General features: G+C 51.5%; 1 protein-coding gene across 1 annotated transcript in view; it reads right to left on the bottom strand.

Moving 5' to 3' along the window:
• FAM65C (family with sequence similarity 65, member C) overlaps nt 1-14,376 on the bottom strand; it is a 39,358-nt gene extending 24,982 nt beyond the window's left edge. The window contains exons 1-3 of the mRNA XM_006839184.1: nt 14,264-14,376; nt 7,492-7,638; nt 3,757-3,835 (exon numbers count right to left, since the gene is read on the bottom strand). Coding sequence (XP_006839247.1) covers nt 3,757-3,835; nt 7,492-7,638; nt 14,264-14,373 — 336 coding nt within the window. The 5' untranslated portion in view covers nt 14,374-14,376. The remainder of the gene's footprint in view (nt 1-3,756; nt 3,836-7,491; nt 7,639-14,263) is intronic.
• Between the last annotated feature and the right edge of the window lie 457 nt (nt 14,377-14,833).

The following is a 14,833-nucleotide window of genomic DNA, read 5'->3' as shown; positions in this document are numbered from 1 at the left end:
GGAAACACCTGGGCCCAGAGGCAGTGACATGGCCACAGAAGACTAAAGTGGAGAGTGAAGCATCCAGCTGATATGAAGTGAGGGGAGAGGCATAAGAACACCCATACTTGCAGACAGTACCCACTTGACCTGGCTTTGATGGCTGGATGATCAGAACTCGACTAGGGGGGGCGGGGGAAGAGTAACCCACTACAATTTGATGAACTTAACCTATACTTATGGATGTTATTGTTGTTGTGTGCCGTGGAGTCGGTTCCGACTCATAGCGACCCTGTACAGGGTTTCCAAGCCTGTAAATCTTTATGGGAGCAAAAAGCCTCATCTTTCTTCCATGGAACAGCTGGTAGTTTCAAACTGCTGGCCCTGAGGTTAGCAGCCCGATTCATAACCACTACGCTACCAGATCTCCTTATTTATGGATGTAGTAGCTCAAAAAAGGGAACAAATCTTAACAGCGAGGATCACTTCCACCCCCTCGGTACACAGGGTTGACAGGGATGGGCAATTTAGACATTGGCTACCCAAAATGGGGGAGCCTGTAAAGGCAAGAAGTGACTGGCTTACAAGCTTTCAAGAGGGAGCCTAGTTCCAGACGAGGTGGGGGAAGGTAGAATCACCACTGAATGATTTCCAATCTGTTGGGTCCGGGCTGGCGAAAGGAAATGGGGATAAGACTCTTGTGGTACAATAGTAAATAATTGCCATCAGGACTGACTATGAGGGTAGGAAATAGAGAGGTAGATGTTTTTTGACAAAAAGAAGGGAGTGATTGATTTTGCAACCCAGGAGTGGAGGTCCCTGGGACCATCAAGTGAGAAGAATGGAGTGCGGGACCCTATCCAGAGAGGCAGTGACACCAGGGATGGAGACAGAGATGATGATGTGGACAGATGGAGCAGCTGGTGACACTGGACTCAGGGAGGGAGCAGGGCTGTGTGCTGACGGCAGGGGGGGCGTGGTGCCGATTATCAGCTCTCTGTGATGTACCCTTTGGTTGTTTGGTGATGCATGGATGGGATTATAATCATTGCAATGAAACAAAATACAATAGGATGAGTGTAAAGCTGATGTTCTCCCATGTAAACCTCACAATAAAAACTTAAAAAACAAACAAAGAGGTGCCCTTAAGTCCATGGTTATCAGAGCAGAACTGTGCTCGACAGTCTTCAATACCTGCGGACTTTTGAAGCAGACTGCCACATCTTACTTCAGAAATGCCTCTGAGTGGGTTTGAACCCCCAAACCTTTGGTTAGCAGTCAAGTGCTTAACCAGTTGCACCACCCAGGTTCATCTATTTACAACAGGGGCTGTGACTGTCAGCCCCTGGATTAGAATCAACATATCTGAGACTGGAAGGATTTCCACAAGAAAGCAAGGCATGGGAGAATATAGAAATTGTGATTTCATTTTCTTAACTAGTGACCCAAAGCCTCTTTATACCTTTATACGTACTTCTGAATGATTCTGTGACCAGAGGAGAACATATGGACAAATAAGAGTTAAATGAGATGGGACAGAGAAAATTGGGGAGAGGGTGTTGATGGAAAATGAAATGATTAAACTCCACAAAAGTCTCTTCTCTCATGGGTGCATTTCTGAAAATTCCATTTAAGAAAGAAAGAAACGGGAAGGTGCCAAGCGTTTGAAAAGAGGAGCGATTGCACAGACCTCTGAGAAATCAACTTCCTGCTTAACTCAGAGACAGCAGCAGGCTGGGAAGCAGGCTGATTATCAGCTCGCTGTGTGGTCCCAACACAGTTGCCACCTGCCCCAGGATTCAGTGTACACATCCATGAAATAGGAGCAGCTAACCCTAGCCTACCTTAGAACCAAGGGAGAGAGCAGGGCAGGGGTGCTGAGGTATGAGAACCCTGTGCTCTAGAGGGGTGTGAAAAGTTTGCAGTGGGTGTTGGGAAGAGTCCCTCCCACATATGGTGAGAGGCAGGGCTGGGAATCAGGACACGATCTTGGGATCTTGGCAGTACCGCCTTCCACCATCTGCTTCTGGTTCACCCGCCTCCCACCCATCCCAGCCACCCAGGCTGAATCGGCCCGGCCTTACTTCTCCTAGCTGGTACATGATTGAGGCAGGGGCCCTGTACCTCACACTGCGCCCAATCCCTGAGGTAAGGTCCTATCCCCCAAACCGGGGTAACAGGTGGCTAGATGATCCCCTGATGAAGAAATGCTCAGTTTTCCCAGCTCCCCATCAAACAGGCGCTTTGGAGGAAGGATGCTGGCAGCTGTTGGGTGGAGAGTCCCACAGCCAGGTAACCAGGTGAGTCCTGGCTTTTGTTTCCGAAGTCTAATTGTATTAAAGAGAGGTGGGGTTTTCACAAGGAAGCTGTAGCAGGAAGAAAGGAGGCTGAAGGTGTGGAGGAGTCTGCTGTGCCCACGCTGAGCAGGGAGGTAGGGTTACCAGATAAAATACAGACTGCCCAGTCACACGTAGATTTCAGATAAACAGTCAATAATATTTTAGTATAAGTATGTCCCAAATAATGCTGCTGTTGTTAGTTGGCATAGCATCAGACCTTTGTTGTAATTGTTAAATGCCTTTGAGTCAGTTCCAACCCAGAGCGACCTTATTATATAGGGTTTCCAAGGAGCAACTGGTGGCTTTGAACCACCGACCTTGAAGTTAGCAGTCCAGTGCTGATCCTACAGCACCACAACATGACTTCATAAGTGGTGGTAGTGGTTATGCACTGTTGAGTCAGTTCCAATTTATAGCAACCCTGTATAGGGTTTCCCAGATAGTAAATCTTTACAGAGCAAAAAGCCTCATCTTTCTCCCTTGGAGCAGCTGGTAGATTTGAATCGCTGACCTTGCAGTTAGTAGCCTAATGTGTAACGACTATTCATTCTACCAGGGCTCGGACCTTATGTATAACCAAAAGAAACATGTCCCATCCCGCATTGTCACCACCTTTGATATGTCAGCCCATCTCATGCACTGATGCCAAAATACTATTTGTTTATCTAAAATTTGCCTTAAATTGACATAACTGGATTTTTTTTCTTTTCCTTTAGGGTTTTGGCTTTTGTTTCACTATATCTGGCTCTGCTGAGGGGCAACAGCAAAAATCCAGAGTAGGCAAGCCTTGGGCTGTGGACGCTGTCCACCTCCTCCACCACCTACCAAGAGGACAGAAAACGACAGAACAGCTGGACGCAGGGGAATGAGCAGCCTCAATCAAGGACAGGGACAGGGGCACTGTGAGAATGGCAAGATGCCACACCTGATCATTTTTCTTAAAGCTACATGAGAGGCCATACCTGCAGGTTGCCCATGATGGCCGGGGTCTATCTAGCAAACAGGGCCACCAGAATATACATTTCAGCACTGGACTGCTAACCACAAGGTTGACAGTTCAAGTCTACCAGTTGCTCCTCAGAAACCCTATATAGGGTCACTATGAGATGGAACCAACTCAACAGCACTTAATAACAATAATACTTGCTGACCTTCGATTACTTCTAGAGCCAAGAGAGAGAAGGGGAGGCAGGCAGTAAGGCTGAGCTGTAGCACCAGGGAAGGTGTGGGAGTGATGCAGGAAGGTTCCCTCCAGTCTGCAGGTCAGGGTCAGAGTCAGAGTTAGGTTCATTGATCACAAGGTCTAGAAGTCTCTTCCTTAGTCTCAGGGGTCTGAGACTGAGGTTCACAGCCATGCTGCATACAGGTGGGTGAAGGGGGAGCCACCTCGGAATGATCCCAAGACTGTCTGCCTGGAAGGGAAGGGGCAGGGTCTCACCAGCCTGGAGTTCCTGCGGGTGTCCTTGTGGCGTCCTGACAGGTAATCCAATTCCGCCTGCTGGACACACAGGTGCTCCCTGTGAGGAGAGCCAGGAAAGGAGCTTTGACATTGAAATCGGAGAGGCAGCCCAGGTGACCAGTGTTCCAGCATGGCAGCCGCGGCTGTGGGTCTAAGTTGCTCAGAGGCGACCACCCGCAAACCCTACCTCTGTTTACTTAGCCTCCAGCTCCCACACACAAAGGGCATGTCCAGTACTCAACAATCAGCCACAGGGAAGCTCTCGGTCAATTCCCAAAACCATCTACTAGCAGGTTCTACTGTTATTATAAACATTCTGCTGTTATGAAGTTCATAACGACCAAGTATAGGGTTTCCAAGGAGCCACTGGTGAGTTTGAACCTCTGACTTTGTGGTTCAAACCAACCTTTCAGTCCTATACAATTAGAAGAATATAACTATAGAAATATTTTTATTAAAAAAAATAAAACTGTTTCTGCTGAAATACTGCACAAAAATTTCATGAACAGTCACTTTACTGTCACCCACTCTAACAATGGAGTCTTAGTGTGGCTCTGCAGGATAAGCACAGTGCTGCAACCACAAGGTCAGCAGTTCAAACTCACCCAGCCACTCCTTAGAAACCCTGTACTGGATCACTATGTGTCGGAACTGACGAGATGGCACTTAACAACAATACTGACAATATAAACAAGTGTGGTCCGCACCCCCACTCCCTTAGTGACTCCTGTGGTCCCCAGCAGGGAAGAGGCTGAACTAGGGTCTGAAACCAGGCAGGACCTCCAGAAGCCCCAACCTTCACCTCCATGTTACAACCCCTCTCAAACCCATTGTGATGTCAGCGTAGAGCACGCTCCTCGTGATAAGAACAAATGGTCCTGTTGGGGTTTGCTCTGGGCCAGGAATCAGAGAGAGGGTCTGGGAACCTATTCTGGACTACACAGAGGAAGCCGTGGCCTTGGTGGAGGGTTTTACATTACGTTTTCCAGTTAAGGAGACAGGAAGCACAGGATCTGGATCTGGGGGCCCCATCCTGCTCCAGAATGGATTTGCTAGGTCACCACTCTGGGCCCCACTTAAAACACTGCAAACATGAAAAGGACAGGTTTGCCAGGACAATGCTTGCTTAGCACGTCCAGAGCAAGAAGTTACCCTGAGAGGTGACACCCCTGGTGTAGGCACCCACCTTCCATATACCCAGCACCCACTCTGCAGTGACACAGGGCAAGGGTGCAATATGAGGAGGACGAGGGCACCTCCTAATGTGGGAATGACAACGTAGAAGGGGTTGTGGTGGGAGAGGGAAGGGAGATGGTATCTACCCCAATTGGGACAGCAGAAAGGGTCAGTGTTGACCCTGAAGTTAACCAAAAGGTCGCTAGTTCAAACCCACCAGCTGCTCCTGGGGAGAAAAATGTGACCATCTCTTTCTGTAAAGATGACAGCCTTGGACACCCTCTGGGACAGTTCTACTCTGTCTTATAATCAAAACAGACAGCGGGTTTGAGTTTATTTTGGAATCCTACCTTGGTTTGAACCGCAGGTCGGCAGTTCAAACTCACTAATTGCTCTTTGGAAACCCTATACAGGGTCACTATGAGTCAGAACTGACTCGACAGCGCTTAACAACAACCATCTTTGGTTGAAGTGTTGGTGTGGTACTGCAAGTTAATGTGATGAACTCCAAGGTCCATTTGAAGCGCTAAGTTGGCAGTTCAAGCTCACCAGTCACTCTTCAGAACCCTATATAGGGTTATTATGAGTCAGACTGACTCGATGGCACTTAACAACAACAACAAACACTCTTGGTTCCTGGCCATGTGATCCTACACAAGTTGCTTCCCATCTTTGGGACTCAGCTTGCTTGCCTGGGAAAGGAAGCTAACATAGTCTTTCATGTACTGTTCTCCTAAGGTGCACTCATAAGTCCTGAGGAAATACTACCCAATGCTGCTAGTGTAGGAGTCCTGGTGTGGCGCTGTGGGTTAATGTGCCAGACTGCAAAGCTGTTTGAACTGCAAGGTCGGTGGGTTCAACCTCACTAGCTATTCCTAGGAAACCTGTACATGGTCTCTATGGGTCAGAACCGACTCGACAGCGCTTAACTACGACAACACTGCTGCTAGTGTAGCACTGTAGGGTAAGCACTGGACTGCTAACCACAGGGCTGGCGTTTCAAGCCCACCAGCCACTCCTTGGAAACCCTATGCAGGATCTCTATGAATGTGAACCAGACAGCATTTAGCAGCAATACTGCTATTGCTATTATGAGAAAGGAGTAAAGAGGTGGAGGAGCTCAAGCCGGCTGTGCCTCACTGTTGGGGGTGGGGGGCGCTGTTCAGCAAAAGCAGAGCACAGACACAGGAAGAAAGATGGGGTGAAGGATGAGAGAAAAGTTTAGAAAGGTTGAAGGTCAGATTTATAGAAGGACCTCGAATGTCCTCCCCAAAACAGAAGGGAGCCATGGACGAGACTTTAGCAGAGGAGGGATGAACAGGGTGGAGAGGGGATGGGAGGAATGGGAAGTCCCAAGCTGTGAGAGCAGCAAGGAGCATCATGGGAGGAAGGAGCTAAGCCAGCAGGAAGACGAAAGGACAGAGTTGAGAAATTCTGAGGAGCTATAACTGGTGGGCTTGATTCAGAGCTCTAGTCACACAAGAAAAAGGAGGCAAGAGTGGTGGAGAATCAGGATGCTGTAGTGTGTTTGAGCAGTAAAAAGCGGCTAAGTCTGCTTACGCTCAGAGCCAGCCAACTTGTACTCTATGCATTGTGGTAACCAGCTTGGAATTCTGGCTCCTCAACCACTGGGCATATATGGCATGGGGAGAAATGGTAGAAGAGAGTCGAGAGTCAGACCTAGAAAGAGACTGAGGGAGCAAGAGTCTAGCATCCAGTCCTGGGACCAGCATCCCCCTCACCACCACAGTTGCTGGACTCACCACTAGAAGGCAGTGTTGGGCCTGCTTGTTCTGGGCTCACTCCCCTGCCATCACTCACTGCTCTCTGACTGTGATGCCCGGTGTGTCTGACTGGTGAGCACATGTCTCTGTCCCTTCCTTCTCCCTTTCAGATGGGAGGACAGACCCCCAGGCAGATGGCACCCGGGGGGAAGGAGAGTAAAGTCCGCATTGTTGAGGGCGAAGGAAACAGACGCCAGCTCTGGGGCTGTCTCCTGCAGCCCAGCTTCCAAAAAGGCTAGCCTCCAGATCTCTCTCACTTGGTTCAAAATCCAAAGTCAATCCAAAAGCATAATTTCTCACACTCCAAATCCCAGTATTTAGGATAAATGTAACATTTTTAGAGATTGCTTTGCTGGACCATGCAGACAGTTTCCTCCTTCATTGCATTTTTATAATTTTTTAAGTTAAGGAAGAATACATACTTAGAAAACCATTTTGTTCAAAAGGTGGCTTTAAATTTTTCATCAACTTTGGGAGTTCCTCTTTAGGGAATCAGCTGCCCCATTTGCAAGTCAGGGTGAGGTAGGAGAGAAATGGTCTCTCTGATCTGAGGTTCTTCTCTCTTTTCACCCCTGTGTCTTATCCCTACTGTGTCCACAGCACCTCTGGTTGCACCCAGGACATGCTTGTTGAAAACACAAACAACCCAGAGCTCCCTCTGTTCCTGCTTACAGACAGGACCCACAGGAGAGGCAGAGAGGGAATCCAGCAAGACACAGGACACCCGTATAAGCCACCACCAGCCGGTCCTTACTTGAGACCCTTCTTCAATACTTCAAAGATCTTCTTCACTTGCTGAGGCTTGGGGTCCAGGCAGACAGAGCCCTTTCTCAGAGTGCTGTACATTCTGGAAGGTTTGGTTTGCATCCGTAATCGTACGGAGTTCCTGTTGGTGGATTTTCTGTGAGAAGACATGGGATAGAGAGGAGGCAAGGGGTCAGGAGCAGTGTCAGGGCCAAGTCTCCACTGTCTTGGGAGAAGGCTTTTTGTGAGAAGTGGTCTGAGCTCCAAGCTGAGTCCCAGTACCATCGCCACCAAGCTCGAGAGTCTCAGGGAGCTACTGAGCCCATGACAGCCTTAGCTTTTCCATGCAGAAAATGCAGGGACAGACTGGGTCTGAGGAATAAAATAATAATAAGCACCTGATGTCAGAAGTTAATTTACAGTGAGAAATACAATCAAACACATCATATGCTACCATGTTCCGGTTGCAGGCAAAGCTGTGTGGGAGGTCATATGATAGCCCCAGGTTTGACTGGGAAGTGGGCTCGTATTCGCTGTCTGTCCAATCTCATTTCCCCTGTTAACAGCACCTAGATTTTCCTCTGGAGCAGCTACCTGGTCCTTCTCTTCACATGAGTGGTTTTTTGGGGGAAGAGGGGAGGTGGCTTGGCCAGTCACTGCACACGCATACACATATGTACATACACGTCACTGAGCGCACATGCACACACATACACACATGTACATATAAGTCACTGTGCACTCATGCACACATGTACATACAAGTCACTGCGTGTACATGCACACACATACACAGGCACTCTGAACAAACCCATGTCCTAGACTTTAGTTAAACAGTCCACTCTTTGTCTAAGGAGACATATGTGACCCAGATCAGCCAGTAATCAGCCAGGAGTCTGATTTGGAGTCACAGGAAGATTCTACTGGCATCGCTAAAGTGGGGACATACACCTGGAACTTCTAACAGTCACCTGAGTCAACACAGGCGGAAACAGAGCAGTAGAGATGGAGTCAAACAAAACTATATGACAATGAGTTCCTGGATCCAGCTGTGCCTGAACGCTAGCATGCAGATGGGCTTTTCTGTTACATGAGTCAGCGGATTCTTTTTCACATAAACCACTTGGAGCTGAGAGTGTGCACTGGATAACACCGAGAACTTAGGTCTCCCAGCAATGTCAGCTGAGTCCCTCAGCCCTTTAAGTCTGCTTTGGGGGAGTCATCATTTCAGCTTCACTGGGGAGGTGTCCCCTGCTAAAGGGACCCTGCTACGCTGTTCCCAGAACCCTTCAGAGTCAACTACACTTTTAAGATAAAAAAACTAAAGGCACTGAATTCATCCATTCACACAGAACTCACAGAGCCTGACTTTCCCCATGTCAGCCTCCACATCAGAAGTCACGGGGCCTGGGTCTCATCTTCAGAGACTCACAGTTCACAGTAAGAAGTGAAACAGTCAGCAGGACCCAAGAGAAGGACCACTGGACCTGTCATACCCCAGTACAGTCCCCAAGAGCTCAGGTAGACATGGCTGCTTCCTCCCGAGAGGAGTCATCTCCCCACCCCAGCTTATGGGGACCAAGAGTCGAGGCTACACAGCTGACTCCCTAACCAAATGCCCAAATACAGGTCCCCAGGCACTGAGCCCCAGAGAATGCTGAAGCCTAGGAAGATTTGGAACCCTGAGCACTCAAGAGAGACCATACCCTCTAGTGGTCTGGAACACAAGTTCAAATCCCAGCCCCACAGATGAAGGCACTTAACCTACCTGAGCCTCTGTCTCCTTCTCTGTAAACAAGGCATAGTTAAGAATACCTGCCTCGTGGGATTCTCACAAGCTATTCATTCATCCAACAAATATCTACTAAGCACCCACTGTGTGCCAACCACCATTCAGGAATAGAACTGTGGCCCAAATAGTCCCCTGTCCTTGTGAGCTGAGATGTCAGTTGGGGAGACCATCGAGATGGTAACAACCCAGGCTCAGAATCAGACACCAGGATCTGTATTGGGTCCCACTGCTTACAAGCTGAGTAACAAGGGGAAGTTAGTGAGCTTCTCTGTGCCTCAGTTTTCTCATCCATAAAATGGGGCTAGGGGAGAGACATTAGGCTGCTAGATGGATTCAACGAGTTAATAAGTGTGAAGGGCTTAGACACTGGGGCACACGGTAAGTGTGGAATACGTGTCTAAGTTTAATAAAGGTGAGAGCATCATCCGTTAGGGCCAGGTGCCAAGGACAAAGGTAAACGAATGGAAGTGGGGATGGAAAAGGCTGCCCAACCAGGGGGTGTCTGAGCACGGGCCATGCACATAAAGTGCTCAGCACAGCCTGGTGCATCCCCTCAGCCGTCCAACCTCCCAGTGATGGTCACACAGAGGGTCTGTCTTCCAGAGCTTTAGAAGGGGCTCTGCTCCCTACTCCTTGCACCCTCCCTGAGGCCACACCATTACCCACCTCTTGGACCAGGCCCTACGCAGAGTTGCCATCTCCAGGAGAGTGGGAGCCACCTGTTGGGGGAGCTGGGGTTCCTGACTGCTGGGGTCCTGGTGGGAAGACGGCAGGCAGACAGGCAGGTGGGGCGGGCAGGTATTCACTTGCCGTCTGCTAAAGCCCACTGTCCCTGGTAGGTGCAGGCTTCCAGCCCGGCCCCTCCCATCCACCTGGAGGCCTCCTCGAGTTGCCTGGTCAAGGTGCTCTGAGCAGCTCTGAGCCCAGTGCTCCGGACCAAGGCTCAACAAGGCAGGTGTGCCAGCCACTCAGCAATGCGCGTGCGGCCTGAGGATGGTGAAATTAGGCTACATGTCTGGCCTGGGTGTCACCGAAGCTGGCAGGGAACAGCCTCTGGGGGTGGATGTCTCACCCATTCTGGGGTGGACTCAGTAAATATTAAACAACCCCTGACATGCCAGACAAGCCTCCAGATAAACACGTGCCACCCAGCCATCACGTGAACCCGCCAGGGCAGTCCTCCTGCATCATGTTGGAGACCTGGCTCTGTTGCCAGACAATAAGGTCCGCATCTACCTCCTGCCCCAGGCTGCACCTGCCCAACACCTTCAGGTGAGGACCCAGCACAGATCCCGTGAGCAGCCATCTATCCTGGTGTCTGTACGTACGAGGCAGTTAGTGACAATGGCAAACACGTAGGGCACTAATGTCCAAGCTGCGGGTGCTAACCATCTGCTCCCATGGCAAGTCCTTGAAAACTGCCCCCTTTTACAGAAGGGGAGACTGAGGCTAGGAGACTCACAGCTGGATCCAGAATTTGTGCCCTTGGCCCCCTCCTGTGGTGGGCTACCGTATGAAGGCCTCTCTTTCCCCAGGCTCCTCCTCCTGAAGCCGAGGGCTATGGCATGGTTTGCATACCCACATTTCCCAGCCATCCACACAGAGGCATTCAGGGGCAGTTGAGGACGCAGCCCTGGCTCTTCTAATCTTCAAAGGTACCTGTCTGATCCCTGGGGGAGAAGAGACCCGACTGAGGAGTGGCAGAAAGGGGCTAAGGCATCTGAGGTCACATAGCCAGGGCTCTGCCCAGCCAGAGTCAAACCAGAATCTTCCCTGTTCTCCCCCCTCCAGATTCCCAACCACTCAGGGCTTCCTCATGCCCACAAATCCAGCTCCCGGGCAACCATTCACTCCTTAGTATGAAATTCCTCCAGAGGTCATCTCTGAACAGAAGCCCTGTCCAGAGATAAGGGTCCCAGCATTGGGGAGGGATAGTTGGGGGACAAAGGAGGCATCCATGCACCCCATGTGAGCGGAGCCATGCTTCCCTGTCAATATTATTTTGTCTGACCTACCTTGGCAATATGGCTGTTTTCACCTGCTTGGGTTACCTGGGAAGTAAGGCCAGAAGGTGAAACCTGAAACCCAATCCAAGCCATTCAGCACCAGTGCCATGGGCCCTGTCCCCTGGGGAGCCAGTCTGAGATGGTAGGTTAAAAATAGACTGGTTTCTTCTCTGTTGTCTTGGGCAGCTTCTGCCTCACCTGTGGGCCAGGGGCCTAAAGTGGATGAGGCCAGCTGAAGTCCATGTGGAGCCTCAGCTCAGCTCAGCTCAGCTCAGCCAGACATGCTTCATAAATGCCTACACCATGTCCCCCACCCCTGTGGAGCCCACCCTGAAAGGGTCCAGTCTGTTGACAGCCACCTTGGTCTCTCCCTGAACTTGACGTGGGCTTTCAGGGCCTGATTCTTGCTCTTGCTGTTGCCTGATGGGGAAGTGTTGGGGCAGATCCCATCTGTCCCAGCTGCTAACACCAAGTAGCGATCCTGGAATTCCAGGAGGAAAGCAGGCTGCAGGGGACATTTCCTGGATGTGGGCAGTTCAGAAGGCCTGGCTGGGGGGTTTGGGGAGATGGGGAGTCTACAGGGAGAGATAGTCACAGTGAAGTACCAAACAAGTAGCAGGTCCTTCTGGGTCCAGGTCACAGGCCTGAGATGCCAGCCCTGACCGCAGAATCTACAGACCCTCCCCCCTTCCTGCCACACACTGTCCCTGCAGTACCTCTGTGCAAATAGAAAAAATCACCCTTCTCATGGGCCAGCCCCTCACCAGGGCACACAGGTGACCTGCATAGCAGCACAGAGCAGCCCAGTGATGGGGCCTGAGAGCAGGTAGACCCAGGGGAACCCCAAGATCAGCAACCCCTCTTTCCCTCCTCTGAGACTTCACTTACACGCCCTTCTTTAGCTCCCTCACTCACACACTCTTCTTTCCAAAACTTGCTCCCACCAGACTGCAGCCCAGAAGGGTGGCCCCGGGGTGGTCACTGCAGTGACAGAACATCCTGTGTGCCCTGAAGGGTCAGTGACATTCACACTTGCCTCAGAACCCAGTAGGTGTAGAGCCAAGGACACTGGGCACTGGACTCTGGCTTAACCTGGGGGTTGGGCCAAGTTTCTACTCCTGTGGGAGCACTGACTTCCTCTACTTAAGCCATTCCATGGTTCCATCACACTAGGAACGTAGGTCATCTTCTCACCTGGCCTGACCATTGCCCTCTGTCCCTGAAAGCCCAGGACCTTTACACCCCTCTGCCTGGATGGCCTCCCCACCGACAATGGTCTTCACACAATGACTCCTTCTCTTCTGACTCAGACAGACTGCTCCAGGGACCCCAGCCGACCTCTGCACCCCCACCCCACCCCATCCCCTGCTGCTTATTCCTTCTGAAGCATTTTCCACCAGTTGGACTGACACTGACCGCTGTTTGCTTAGGGTCTGCTGCCCGACAGCACTGTCACCCCGAAGGGCAGCCTGCGATTCTTCTCCATCACTGGGGTGGCTCCAGGGCTTGAACAGGGCCCGGGCAGAGAAGGGCTCCGTGGATGTTTTGGGGGGTGAATCAGGGCTTCCTCAAGGTGCTGCCACCCTCAGCTGCCGTCTCCTCCCGGTACATGTCAGGCCTGATTGGCCTGGCACTAGGTAAACGTGCCGGAATTGTTCACATCCTGGGCGTGGCATTGAAGCCAAGTCTGGATGATGATGAAGGGATATCAGGTAGGTGGAGAAGAACCCTGCTGGCAGATTGGTCAACTGAAAGGTCAGCAGTTCAAACTCACGAGTTGCTCCTCAGTAGAAAGAGCAGGCAGTGTGCTTCTGTAAAGATTTATAGCCTCAGAAGCCCTAAGGAGCAGTTTTCCTCTGTTCTGTGGGGTCACTGTGAGTCAGAAGGGATGGATGACAGTGGATTTGGGTTTGGGCCAGTGCAGGAGTGGGAAGAACATCCTAGGTGGAGGAAGAGGGCCTAGCATGGAGCAAGGTCCCTATGTCTGGAGCCCAGGGAAAAGGGTGAGGCCCCCATTGGGGGTCAGTGGGCCACAGGCCCTGGAGGGGCTTGGATTGTGTTCTGAATGGGACATGGCCAGATGGGAACTTGGTTGCTGCTGGCTCATCTGGCCTGCCCAAGCAGGGACGTCCACCTGACCTTCCCACTTCAGACAGGCAGATGTTTGGTTCCCCTCTGGATACCAGCCTGAAAGCTGCCCCACCCCAACCCTGACAGCTGGCAGGCGGTTCCCCCAGGGACCGGCTTCCTAGAACAACTAGCCAGGGGCTGGGCCATCCAGGCTAAAGGCAGGAAGATGGGCAGACTTGACTGACCTACCCCACCCTGGCCTTCATCCCAGGGACTCAGGAGACTCGGGGACCCACCAGCACCTTCCGACACGCACACACACACAGGGCCACACTGACCTCCAGGCTGGGCTCTGTGGAGGCCACTCCTTCTCCATGAACACATCCCCCAAGCACCTACTGCATGCTAGCTGTGTGCTATGCCCCACCTAACCCTCTCCAGGAAGGAACATTCAGACCCCCATTTCAGATGAAGAAACCGAGGCTCCAAGGCTCGGATAGGTGAAGCCACTCGCCCTGGGTCACAGAGCTGGAATAAGTGGACCAGTTCTGCTATATGACCTTGGCTATGATCTGCCAACTAGGCTGAGAGGAGCTCAGGCAAATGGACTTCAAGGACCAACTGTAGAAGCTTGTGGACTATACCTGTTTGGGAAAATAGAGGTTTCTTTCTACACCGAGTCACACACACACCCATATATATTACACACCACACACACCCCAGACTACATACCACACACACATATACACATACCCCCACATGACACACCACACAGACTACACACTACACATGCACACACACACACACAGAACGCTCTGTAGGCTGTAAGCCAGGCATGAGAGTGAGCTTGGGGTCCCTGGGTGGATCAGCAGTGGCCCTGCCCCCACCACACCCACTGCGGGGATAAAACTTACGAGACCCTCCGGCTCTGGGCACTGCTGAACCCTGCGAAGGAGGCGCTCCGGCCCACGACCCCCACAGCTCCTGTGTCCCCCGAGGACAGGAACCGTACCCTCACGGACATGGTGGTCACCTGCAGGGAGAACACAGCTGTCAGTCTGCCTCTGCCAGACCTCACAACAGCACAAGAGGTATGGCTCATAGATAAGAAAACTGAGGCCCGGGGAGTACCAGGAGTGGGATTCGAACCCAGGTCTGTGTTTTGCACTCACCTCTCTGCCAGTGATGCTCACCCCCACTGTACAGCCCCCCTTTCTACAAGCCCCTCCCAGGGCACCTACTGTGGAGGTGTGGCAAGACTGACCAGGTATCTGCCCTCCAGGGGTAACAGCCGCATGTGGAGTTTTTTATGGGGATGCAACCAAGGGAAGCGGATGGAAGGGTACTGGGGGCAGGGGGAACAGCATGGGCAAAGGCTCCGAGGTACAGACACAGTAAGGAGTTTAGATGCTTGGGGGTGGCTCAAGTTGAGCTCGGGGAAGCCAGCTGAGTACAAGCCATGAGGGGCTCCAGGGAGGGGTTTG

Source organism: Chrysochloris asiatica, unplaced genomic scaffold, assembly GCF_000296735.1.
Source record: "Chrysochloris asiatica unplaced genomic scaffold, ChrAsi1.0 scaffold00023, whole genome shotgun sequence".
Taxonomy (NCBI): domain Eukaryota; kingdom Metazoa; phylum Chordata; class Mammalia; order Afrosoricida; family Chrysochloridae; genus Chrysochloris; species Chrysochloris asiatica.
Note: the sequence above shows the minus strand (reverse complement) of the source record. Positions and strands in the feature narration are given on the sequence as shown.